This window comes from Pelodiscus sinensis, chromosome 3, assembly GCF_052426305.1.
Source record: "Pelodiscus sinensis isolate ZL-2025 chromosome 3, ASM5242630v1, whole genome shotgun sequence".
Classification (NCBI taxonomy): Eukaryota; Metazoa; Chordata; order Testudines; family Trionychidae; genus Pelodiscus; species Pelodiscus sinensis.
In genome coordinates, this window is record NC_143054.1 from 152,859,565 (window position 1) to 152,872,823 (window position 13,259).

Consider the following 13,259-nt stretch of genomic DNA (forward strand, 5'->3'; position numbering starts at 1 on the left):
AAAATGAAACAGGGATTCTCCCCCACCCACAACCAACACTGAGTTCACCTTACCAATACATTTAATGTCTGCATTCAAGGAAATCATATAATGCATAGTCAGGCATCCATCCACTCTATTCAGTTTAAGTGAAATTATTAGTCTTATTTGGATTATAAAATGGATTTAGTAGAGCATATTCATATTCATGTGAAAGGATCGCTGCTTGTGTAATACCATCCAAATTGTCCCATGTATTATTCTTTACTGCATTAGGAATATGTTCCACAATGGCTTAACACTGTGAAGAACCTCCTTAACTTGAGCTGTCTTGTGTGTAGCCTTTCCATATAAGAGCCCACAAGTAACTGAAAATGCAATTAAGAATTACTCATTCCTAAACATTGTTTAGAATAACCATGCAGAAGATACTATGGGTAAAGAAAGGGAAAAGGGACATAAAAAAAATGTAGCAACCATCATGAGAAACTGCCAACCTGAATTAGCAAGCGCTATGGCTTTGAGGGTGACAAACTCTTCTTTCTCCAACTTCATGCTCTTGTATTTCTTTACCAGCTGCAGGATGGCATTGTTGAGGTCAAGGAGGCCTGCTAATTTAGACTGGTCTTCATCCATAATGTAATCTTCAGCATAGACAAGCTCATCCTCAAAAGAAAGTGACCGGTAAACTACGCCCAGAATCAGAATCTCCATCCAAGCACTCTGTAAAAGGCTCATCTGGTCAGCCAGAGACAAAGTGGAGAATCCTAAACAGCAAAAAAAAGGGAAGGGAAAAATATTAAATATGTTCAAATGCTCCATAACTCTGTATTACAACTTTTCATTTTTGTTTGTTTTTTTGGTATAAGTTATGAATCAATACATATGGATTCCACTCTCCCCCTCTGCAAGATCAATCAGCATAAAATTAAAGGATTTCTAATCAAGGCAAAAGTTAGAAGCAAGCCTGAATTTGTATGCATTTTCTGTGGGAGTTATATTAATTCTGAGGAGTTATAAACAGCAACATACAATGGTTTGCACTTTCTCTCTCAGTAGAAACATTCTATAATCTATTGCTATGAAGCTCTGATCTGATGGCAGCTAAGTTAGAAGATAAAAACCGAGGTTTGAAGGGCTTTTATTAGAAGACACTTACCTCTGTTCATCACTACCGTAAAGAGAATGAACTAATGTCTTCAGAGGCCCCCTTTAAATCAAGGAGCATGTTTAAAAAAAAAACTTTTTTAAGAGGAAAGATTTTATGCTTTAATAGAATTAAGGTGATTATCACAATGAGCAAAGAGCGCTTTGAACTTCAACCTCAGCAGAACGAGAAGTAAGGCCTACCCTCTTCAGAATAGACGCTAATTACTTCTGTAATGGCTTCTGCCTCTACTACGGCTGCTGAAATAACAGGATGACACATTAAAGTGGCAAGTGAATAGTAATCACACCATCATTTTTGAGAGGGAGAGAGAAAATTTAATAATGCCTCTTAATGAATTTAAGTTTTGCTTTTTTTTTTTCCTGCTCTCTTTCCTAATAGGATCACTAAGGGCAAACATCTTTACTGTCTTACCTTTTCAAGCTCTTGTTTACAGTAGCTGTTAATTTATTATATCAAACTGTTAATATTCCCAATCACATTAGAGCTACAGAACAATATGAAAAAGGAAGTGATTTCTGGCCCGTTGATGAATGTAGTAGTTTGCCAGTTGGCACCATCAACCACAAGTACTTAATAAAATCATCAAAGGGGATTAGTCAAGCTTTTCTTAAGGGGGTCTTAAGACATGTCTGAAGCTTTCATGTAGTTGTTTATGAAGCTGCTTACATGTTCTTTGACAGGGTTCCTGCTGAAAGAACAGGCTTTGTCATTCAACTATATTTAAATGCACTTTCCTCCAGTATTAAAGTCTGTATTTATATCCCAGTAAGAATAGGGTATAAACTGGCACATTTATAAAGGTATGTGCTGCAAATTAGCAATGAACCAGTCGCTTTTTTTATTAATGCATCGAAACTGCCTGTTTTCTCTCTCTCTCTCTCTCTCTCTCTCTCTCTCTCACAGAAACACATGCTTGTTTTCATTTTTTCAGACTCTCTTTGGTACCCTATGATAGAACTGTAGTCCCCTGCCTTCCAAACAAATCCACCAAAAACTGATCAAGGAAGAAGAACCGTGAAAAGGCGAAAGCTGAGAATGAGAATTTGAATCTGTGATTCAAATAAACAGGGAAAAGGGAGAAGAAAAATCATCATTTGAAAAGTCATAAGGAGGAAGGTAGGCTTTCAATTAGCTTCCACGTTTCTGTTCCTTTCCCTTCTCTCCAGAACCAGTTTTTTCTGCAGTAGCAGATGGACAGAGAATGTAGCCTGCAGCACCGTCCTGTGACAGCCTTATTCTCCCTTCCAGACACTGCTGTTAGTAAATAGATTTACACATTCTCCAATCTCCACACATCTTTCTGCCGAATAATTAAAAGCAGGATGATTAGTTTATTGAGTGGAAGGAGGAACTTTTTTATTGAGGTCCATCCACGATTTTATCAGGGCTAGCACTTTTACGGTTGTCATGAGGGTGCAGGCATCCAATTTTTCTTATCTGCCTGATTAATACAAACGCTGTTTCAGGACGCATTAATTAACAGATACAAATCTACGTTCTCATGGAAGGATCAATACAGAGAAGAAAAGAGGCATCAATGTGAATTTAGTGCTGATGATGGAGAAGGCACTCTATTGACATTTACGTGCATGGAAACTTTAAAGTTGCAGTAGAGCCCTTTTGTCCCTGTGATTTACAAATTAACAATTTTTCAGCCATAACAATGTTTCACACACTTCTGAGGGGTTTAATTAAGCAAAAGGCAATAAAATCAGTTTTGATTACAAAAAAAGTTTAACTTGCAATTCATCTTTTTATTTTTCTCAAAGCTCTCAACTATCTTCTTATTTACTTATCACCTTTTGTAAAAGAACTTTCACAAATTCAGTTTGTTTCAATACGAGATTTATCATGTGTCATAATCAAAGGAAATTGCATACAATCTCTGTGAAGAAAATGAGGTTACTGCCTGTGATGTTCTGTGCTATATTTATGAAGAATGCATTTTCTGCAAATAGATTTTTCACAGGAAATGCTGAAATATTAGCCCAAATTATTATGTCATAAAGAAACTGACCAATAGAACAGTTTAATTATTCCTAATAAAACAAATATTCATGCACATTTCCTACTCTGTAAAAAGCAAACTTTTGCTTGAAAATCTGCTCAGTGAAAGCATATTTTAACTCTTAAACTCACCCCTTCATAGGAATGTAAAGTTCCATCGTGTTGCACCTATGCTATGGAGTGGTGGGTTTGTGTTTGTTTGGTGTGGGTGTGAGGTTTTATTTTGGTTTGTTTTTTGGGGCAAGAATATTTGAAAACATACAGCATGCCTAAAGTACAATACAATTGTCCTTTCACTGGATAGTCAGCATATCACAGTAAGTGAATGGGTTAGGGATATGCCTTTACATAATGAGATCTTTTAAAAAAAATTGAGATCCCTATTTCTTTAGCTCAACAAACTTTGATCCTGATCCTCCAAGCTTTACTCACATGATCACTCTCTTCTTATGTTCCAGCTCCTTCTTCAATGAATCAATCAGGACCAAAATGTGTTCTAAATTTTAAAAAGTTCCAAAATGTGGCCTTCTATTTGCAAATATAGGAACACTTTGATGAAAAACATATTTAATTATGCCTAATATCTAGATGTAGCGACAGCATCAGTGTTACTAACTGAAGTCATGATAAACAGACCTATGAAGTGTTTCATTAACAATACTACATTTAAAATGTAATTATTTGAAAAAATAAATCCACAAACTCTACATAAATATCTCTCCAGCTATCTGGACTAGTTACCTGCTTCTAGCTCACAATGGTGAATTCTTTTCTAGTAGATATAAGAGGTTGCATTATGGTTGTGTTGCTGAACTTTTTATAGTGTGTTATGTGGGTCTTTAATCTCTGGTGTTTGACAGGTCATAGTTTAAAATGTTCAGCTGTATTATGGCTTTTTAAAATGCACTTATACCATGGTACTTTTCCTCCCTCCTTCCCAACCATTCCATGCATATTGGTGACAACTTTGATCTCTCTTCATCTCCTTCCCCGAGTCAGTGCCATTTAATGTATCTCAGGCATTTGCTAGCAGAGTGACTCTGTACCTTGACCTGCAGTTAAATAGCATGTTTATCTGCAATACAGTGTGCTCCAAATAAACCAGATGACAGTCTGAAATAACGTCATTTGGAAGGATTGAAAAGCTTCTCAAGAATCAGGTACCCCTGAGGTAATAAGCTTGAAGGAAGCATGTTTTGTGCCAACCCTCCTGCCATCTTCTACTAGACACTCATGTGCTTGACAATGATGCCATGGGCACTTGTCAAGATTTTTTTTTTTTTTTTTTGCCTGGCAAACTGATGCACTTTGCAGTCAACTTACAAAAAAGGCTAAGCATTTGAAAGTGTGAAGGGCAAAAAATATCTGACGGCTAGTCTTCAAAAATACACTTTCATTTCAGAAAGTATAAATGTTTATTTCCTGAGCTGAGTGTTGACAGAAGTAGGCTGCAGTGCAGGCATATGAATTTAACCCCTGGTAGGCATTCGTTTCAGTGCCATTTTTATATAGCTGAGTGCAAGCATTTTAAATCTACAGTGTGTCTCATAATATCAGTTAGCAATGGGATTGATTTGCTGGTTACAGTATTTTGCAGGAGGAAGGAATGCAATGTTTCTCCCTCTAAAATAGTGACTTTTCAACACACAGTATATCACACTCAAACTGTAATTATGCCATAATGATTCACTGGGATCACTAAGTGTACATTCAGAGAAGGTTGATTGAGCAACTTAGCACATACTTGATTTTTCCTTTCACATACAAATAAACCTGGTGCTTAGAGGAAGTGAGGAATAAATAGGTAACAAAGGACTTAGTGTTTTATTATGTGTACTTCCACTAACAAGGAGCTGAACTATACTACCCACAGTATTAGGATTTCTAAACCATGGTTACATACAGATTTAGCTGTCTTTGAAATGGGGCTTTTTAATCCATTGCTCTCTTCAAATATCGGCACATGCACCACTTGCTTTCTATTTCACATGCACACAGCCCCATGCTGAGCAGGGTAAATCTTTTATATTCCTGAAGACCCTTTCCTCTACTTCATTAAGATGGACTTCATGGACACTAATTCACTAGGGGCTAGAGTGAAGCAGCTGCAGATGGTCAAGTGCCAAAGCAAGATCTGTAGCATACACCAAGCAAAATAAGAACTAGTTTACAAAAAGTACATCTACAGTTATCTCAAGCCATTATTTTCAGCATTAAGCATTTGATGCCTACCCCAGGCTACTGCTTCTTGAACCCTGATTTCTTTTGATTCACATTATACTGAATTTATTACATCAATATTATTGGTTTATAAACCAGGATTGTTTTTAGTGAATAGCAAAGGGATTGACAAATCTGGAATGTACTGATGTTTATTGACAATCTGTTAAGTTTCTGAGCAAAATATTCATCCAGTTTTCAATGAATTATACTTCAAATATCTTCATTTACATTTTTATAATCAAAGCTGTGCTTTAAAATGACATGTTCACTAGTGTGTTGCAAATTCAATGTATTTCCACAGTTGAAATATCAGAGTTTGGATTCTTAAATTATTCATCCTTAATTTTGATAAATTAACTTCCTTCTAAATGTTGTGTGTGTACTGGGGTTTTCAGTGCAATTTCCTCATTTCTAAAATGATGCATATTCACCATTGGATGAAAGTACAAAATCAAAGGTTTAAATGCCATGGCTTATTTCTCTCTCAATTTTCATGAAAAAAATTGAGTAGTTTATATAGTGTGCTTGGCTTCGAATTTTTGTCTCTGGTGCACCACTGTAAATTCGCAGTAGTTCTACTTCATTGTCAAATCAGAAGCTGTCCGTATATGTTTCCAGATTTGTTATTGTAGGACTACTGTCCTTTCTTCTTTCATATGCATTCAGTACTTGCCTAGATTCACCATGAGGCTCCCACAGATATAAACCCTGGCAGAAGACTCAAGCAGCCACATTTCTGCTATAGGTATATGACATTGTCTAGACAGGACTAAGGCAGCTGGCTAAAGGTGCCTATGTAGAACTGACTCCAACTTGAAGCTTCTCTTTTCCCATTGTGGAAATCCCAAGAAGATCAGAAAGTAAATACTTCCCTGATTGCCGGGCTCCTGAAACTCATACTCCCAGCGCAATTCATTTAATCCCATTTTTTAAATCACAAATTTACCTCATTATATTCAGAGAAATACCTAAGCCCATAAACACTTTGGCCTTAAGCAGATCAATAAATGCTGCTGCAGTACTTTCACTCTGCGGCTACCACATCATCACCAACTATATCTTATAGATTGTGGGCCCAATTTGTCTCCTGGAAGGTTGCTACAACTCCACTGACTTCCAGAGATTTACCTCTCGTCACATCTGGGTTGAATTTGGGTCCCAACAGTAAAAGTTTCTCTTTGATACCTCAACCTGAAAATAGCACAGCTGTTTGCTTCATGGCAGTCTTCAAGAGACACCCTTGGTACTAAAGGTTAGCAACTGCACATGATGCTACAGCAAGATGGACTCTGACAACAAGTGAAGATTTTCGTGTAGTAAACATGAGCTAAAGCTTAAAGCGCAAACATGCCAATACTGTAAGTCAAGACCAAATACACAAGCAATTGGGCCCGCCTTAAAGGACCAGTCTGGAATGTCAGAGAAACATTTTAAGTTTAGGGACTAGCTTGTATCATTATGGACCAAAGTTCTCGCTCTCTGTTTGTCCAATCAATGCTTTTCTACAGGGGATAAATTGAGCCCCTCCCTCATTAATAATATGGGAAAAAAAGAGGTATGCAAAGGGATCCTGGTCTGAAAACACCTTCCACCTCATCATGTAATTTGGAGGTTATACTGTCTGCACAAAAAGTTCTGAGTGCCATATGCTAGCTTTGACACAGTGGCAAGGACATCTGATAGGTAGATTTCACAACAAGGATGTCTGGGGGCTAATCTGAGTCCCCTACAAAGGGTTCCCATGCATCGACAGAGTCTAAAGTTGTCTTGGGCCAGCCTGTTCATTTTATCATTTCTTATTTAAATGCATGTCCATATTTTTCTCTGTTTGTGTAAGTTCTTATAAAATATTAATTGATTTTATTTTACAGCACAGAAAAATGCTGACCATAAGCACCGTTGAGTGAATCCTACTGATAGGATGGTAAGTGCCAAGCATTAAATTGAGAAGTCCTGGGCTTTTATCACAATGCTACCTTCCTCTCACTGAAACAATAGCAGATACAGGGGCTGGCAATAAAAATGCATTCACACTGTGTGTCCATCTCAATCCATTAAGAACAATGGATTCTCACTAAGCAAATATTCACTTGTCAGAAGTATTTGCAACACTGGAATCATTCAGCAGGACTAAGTAAGTGAGGTTCACAGCAATTTAAAAGCAACAAATTAGACATTTACAAACAGTGAAGGTGCTGCTTGCCCAGCAAGACCTTTCACTCAGGCTGTACAAAAAAGTGTTAATGTAATTTAAAAGCCAGTTAGAAATATTTCAGTTTTGTCTACTACACTCTATCAAACCTTACATAATAGTTCTAAAGAGGAAAAATTTAAGTTTTGTAATTTTTCCACACAAAAGGCTTCATTCCTCATGTCACTGATTGCAGCTCACAAGCATGAGTTGTTTAAATCAGATTTATGTCCAAGAAAGAAAAGAAATGTGTCCATATCGATATATCTTTTAGTTTCTTGCTATTTTCAGCTACAGCATTTGTTCTTGCCAGTTTCTTTTTAAGACTCACAGCGTAATAGCAACTTGAAAGTGTCACAGAATGGGTCCTTTTATCTGATTCCATACTAGCCTTTTCTGTTGCTAACATTCAGCAATGTGACATGTTAGATGTAACAAGTTAGGCATAGTTGCTTAGGGACAGATTTGGTAAGCCCTCAATGTGTAGAACTCCCTTTCCACACAGAAAGCTTGCAGCATTGGACTCTTATTTCCTTCACCTGTAATTTCACAACATACTATCCTAATATACTGATCTAAAAAAAAAATAAGAAAAAAAGATTTAAACAATTAAAGGGCTTAACTTTCCTCTCACGCTGCTTTCACCACTGGAATACTACACATTTTAAACAGATTTCAAACACATGTCAACAGAGTTATGACAGATTTATACTAGCAAGAATCCAGTCTAATACATTTTGTTTAATCACTGGGTGCTATAAAGACAAGGGAAAAATAACCGTAAAGAAGAAAGGGATTATTTTTCCTTCTTATTGTCAGGATGGTACATGAAAATACTTTCGTGCTACCTTTCTTGGGTGGTGATTTTAACTTTGAGGTATTGCCCGTGGAAGTGCTCTAAAATTCAGGTTATTAGTACAAGGTGGCCCACTACAGTTGTAGGTCTCCTGAAGGAAAGTAATCCTAACCTAAAGAGTCCCGGTGTTGTTTTTGAGTACCGGTGTTATTTTTGAGTACAGCAATATGTACAATGTGGTTTGTTTGTTTAAAGTTAAAATGTACAGGTCTTCAACTCATGACCTTTAAACATCATTGGGTCCCAGCTATCTGGAACAGTTACTCTTCATCTGTATAAAGCTGCTACAGTTTGTATGCTCTTACTACCATGTCAGGGCCTAGATATGAATACATGTGAGCCACAGGCAGAAACTTTTCAATGGAATTTGCTTCTCTAAATGGTCCCAGACAGTCTGAGATCATTAGCCTTCGGGCTCAGGCATTTGCATGAGAGAGAAAGGAATAGGTCTATATTTATGATGCTGGTAGTTTGCTTTGGGCAAAAGGCCCACATTTTCAAACAGAGACTCTCATTTTGCACTCATTTTCTCTCAGCCAGTTGTGGATACCAGTATTAGAATTCAGGCATGTTATGAAGAGATATGCATGTGCAAATGCCATTTGTGCCTGGAATTCATGTAGATAGCAACATTCTAAAAATTGTGCTTACAAATGGTTGTAGATGCAAAAACACAGGTGCAAAATTAGAAGCCGAGTTGAAACCGCTTTGAAAATTTAGCCCATAAAATGGCCCATTTGTTTAATGTAAGAAAGCCATTCCTGGGTATGTACTTCCCATCAGGATTTAAAAAAACATTTTATATTGTTTTTAACTAGCCTGAATTAAATTGCCCACTCATATAGGTCCCACTGATTGAGGGTGAAGTACACATTGGTGTGACAATGGGTAAGAAATCATGTCACATATCCTAAGATAATGGGAATAACTATCACACACTTCTACTGAGATTGAAGAAGATCTGACATGGCCATTCTGATACAAATGGGGGGAAAAAAAGAAAAAAAAAAGAAAGAAAAACAGATACACAAACTAGCACCAGAGCGGGCTCCCTTGCTTAATATCAGTATGTGTTAAATGAGCATGGAGACTTAATTTTGACTCTCTATAAACAGACTTTCCGGAGTAACAGAAGGCACTGTTGTAGAAAGCAAATATACTTCTGCCTGACCTGTTGTCTAATCTCTGAAGTTATAAAGGGTGGCTTTAGTCTCCCTCTCTCACTCTTTAAATTCTCCTCAAAAGAACGTAAAGAAAAAAAAAGTAAGATAATGACAAACAAGAACAACAAGAGTCATCTTCTGGAGACATTTGTATTGAACTCAACAGACAGCCAACACAACTAGAATCTTCACAGTTAAAGCTTCTTAAACCTTCCTATAGTCACACAGACTTGCACATATTGCAGGGTCTGAAAATAATTAGAGATTATGGCACTGCATGTGTGCCGCCAAGACTGGGCACAATAGATTGAAGTGAAGACGGTATGAAAATCCTCCTCTCTGAATTTCTTAGGGGGGTTTGTTTGCTTTTTCGTTTGTTTTCAAAACCATATTATAAATGGAGATGGGGAGGGGGTCTGTGTATGTGTAATATGAGCTACCGTTTATTGATAAACTCCACTTGGTCTGCTTTGAGTGCTCTTTGGCTCAAACAGTGCTAGGTCATTACTCTCTGGCTTTCACTTCTCCAGGGAAGCAACCAGTCATTTCCTTAGTGAGAACAGTGGCAATCCCTGGTCCCTCCATCTTTTCCATCTGGCAAAGTCAAATTTCCAAGAATTACCCAATCAGGTTAATACAAAGCCAGTGTTGGAATATATTAGCATACAGAGATGGCTATGCTTACAATGCAATCAATGCACATAAATTAAGCCTGCCTGTGCTGTGACAGCTAGGTGTAAAAAGCTTTCCATTCAAGTGTACAGAAATAAAAACTTATCAGGGCTGTAAAATTCTCTGATGAATGTACCCCTCACTCCCCCTTACAAAAAAGTGACATCAGGGCTTTGTGTTATACACATTCTGCCTTGTATCTTTTCCACAGCTGGTTTTTGCTTCTGTCTGCTGGTTAGTTTATTTCCTTAATATCACGGGGATACTGTATGTTTCAAATAATATTTGCATTTGCCTAGCTCTCGGGGAATAAAGTAGGGAAGGAGAGAAGGAGGGAGACTGGTATCTCTCTTATATGAATGTAGAGGGTTCACTTGTCCTTGCAGAGTGTGTATGGACCATTAGGACTACCTCTGGAGGCAGAGTGTCTTAAGTCTGTAACAGTCCAAATAATAAAGGAAGAAAAAAGCTGCCTGATTCTAATACACCTAATTAGCCATCGGCAGATTCTTAATTGCATACATTAGGATGATTCCATAGTGGAGATTAATTCTAAATATACCCAAGCAGCTGGTTAAGATGCCATGGATTACAGTGTGGACTGTACTTTTCCACTTAATTAGATATCAAAATTAAGCAGCAACAAGCATTTTGACATAACGGGGATCAAGCCGCTGCTTGGCATCCCAGAGCTGCACTAAAGTGACCGCTAAACAGAGCCGCACAGATGGAGAGATATTAAATGCCGCACTGGAAAGTAATTTCAAATAATAAAATATCAATATTTACATTTTAATTACCCCTACTGAGAGCCGCTCTGTCATTTTCACTATTGCCGACGCAGCAAGGGGTAGTGGAATGACATTGCGGCTCTGCCTGCAATGACTATTTTGTTTCCATTAAAGAATGACAAGTGTTTTAGAGGCAGTGACACCCAGTGTGTGAACAAGAATGACAGCAGATCAGAAAATTCCTATTAAGGGAATAAATGACTCAACAAGCGAATTTACTCCACGCAAGCAGCTCCTTGAGACACATAATCCTTCCAAATTTTTTCGGGGAAAAGTTTATTATTAGAGATGCAAAGGGAAACCTTAGCCTCACATGAAATGTTTAGAAAGGTAAGACATTGCAGGATGACAGGTCACTTAAAACAATGATACTCAAAGTGGGCAAATATTGGACGGTTTTGTATAAATCTAAATAGCTTGAGGGGGAAATAAGGGAAACTAATGGCACTTCTTAAAAGGAGTTTCCTTCTTGTCAAATGATCTCTCAAAAGTTTGGACTAAACACAAAAAAGACTGGGTTTATTTTTGCTATCTTTTCATTACTATTATTAAAATTAGCACAATGAACACTGCCTCATCCAAATGTGCTGGCCTTTGGAATTGTTGCCAGAAATGGATTACAACAGGTTGTGTGCATGTCTTTCTCTTTTTCCCGTTTTTTAAGATCAAGATGTATTTTTTCTTTCCCTCTGTCCTTCAGAATTTACATCAGAGGCTATTGAGTTACTCTTGAAGCAAATCTAATTACTCTTTAGCAGGTCTGAGGTCAAGATTATGAAAAAATATACATATATTAAGTCTGACTTGCTATTTTCCAAAGAAAATAAATGAATAAATATGAAACAGCTTTTAAAAGAAAAGTCTTCCTTGAGAGTGCCTATCAAATTGTAAAGATCTTGAAAGAATTTCAAGCAAAATACAGGACTATGTAGCACTTTAAAGACTAACAAGATGGTTTATTAGATGATGAGCTTTCGTGGGCCAGACCCACTTCCTCAGATCAAATAGTGGAAGAAAGTAGTCACAACCATATGTGTCCTGATATGAGAAAGTACATAAAAGAAAATTTGTGGTCAGTGCAGCATAGTATGCAGCTAACTAACTCTCCTGTGTCATGGCATACATTTATTGAAGGTGCAGAGAGATGAACTTCTATGAATGCAACAGATGGTGAAAATAAGTAAACAAGTAATACTCATAAAAAGAAAAAGAAAAAAGCTTGGTGATGGTGTTTTAGAGTTAGTTTCAACATTAAAATGTTACCATCAAGTACAGAATGTGACCTTGTTACTAGTTCCCTAACTAGTTGATCTTCCTCTTTTTCTTCTTTCTCTCTCTCTTTTTCTTTAAGTACTCAGGAAGTACTTCTTAAGCATCTCTAATGCTTTTAGGACAAGACACTTCCCCATTTCTCAGCCACTAGCACCTTTTAATTTCTGAAAGAGCCACGGTTGAAAATCTTAATTAATTGTTCCATACTGCTTCAGGATCATTATGCAATGTAATAAAGGCCGTGTAATTATGAAATTTTACAGCCATTACCAAGGCTGATGGCTCGTATTTCATCCTCAGCTGGACCCAATGGCTTTTAGCCACTCAGCTCCCCTTTGATGAACTACAGACAGATCTATCAGGCCCAAACAATATCCAGGCAAGGCGGCTATAATAGCTACCTACAGATGAAGCCATAGATAAAGATAAACTATAAATCTACACACAAATGCAGGCACATTGCCTCAGGATGACAGAGGGGAGAGGATGAGACACTTGGGAAAGCTGGCTCTTGCATGAAGGCAACCTTCTGTGGCTCTCTTTATTATTTAATTTGGAATTTATTTGATTTCTTAAAGATGTAAAACCTTTCTTGAAAGCTTCACTGTTTTAGAAAACAATGACATAGTAGTATGCTGGTTTTGTGTGTATGTGTATATGTGTGTGCACACATGCGTGCTTTTTTCTGAGGCAGGAAAGATGCTGCATTAATCTTCTATAGAGTTTGAAGAAAGGAATTTAAATGGGCAAATTAACACACCCCAGATGAGAGAATTTCAAGTCAACAAGTTTGTAAATTATAGCCTTCTGTTCTCTTTTCCTTCTTCTTATACATTCAAAAATGTATTCAGTTAAATTCCCTCTATCAAGAAAAGCAAATATCATTTAATTTTTACTTGCATAAAAATGACATTTTGAATATAGTTATGAGATT

General features: G+C 37.2%; 1 protein-coding gene across 8 annotated transcripts in view; it reads right to left on the bottom strand.

Annotated features, from left to right (window-relative positions):
- Positions 1 to 13,259, bottom strand: part of ESRRG (estrogen related receptor gamma) — a 540,935-nt gene that overhangs the window by 18,065 nt on the left and 509,611 nt on the right. For all 8 annotated transcript variants that reach the window (XM_014580752.4, XM_075925198.2, XM_014580754.4 and 5 more), the window contains one exon: positions 477 to 746. In XM_014580752.4, the coding sequence (XP_014436238.1) occupies positions 477 to 746 (270 nt within the window). The remainder of the gene's footprint in view (positions 1 to 476; positions 747 to 13,259) is intronic.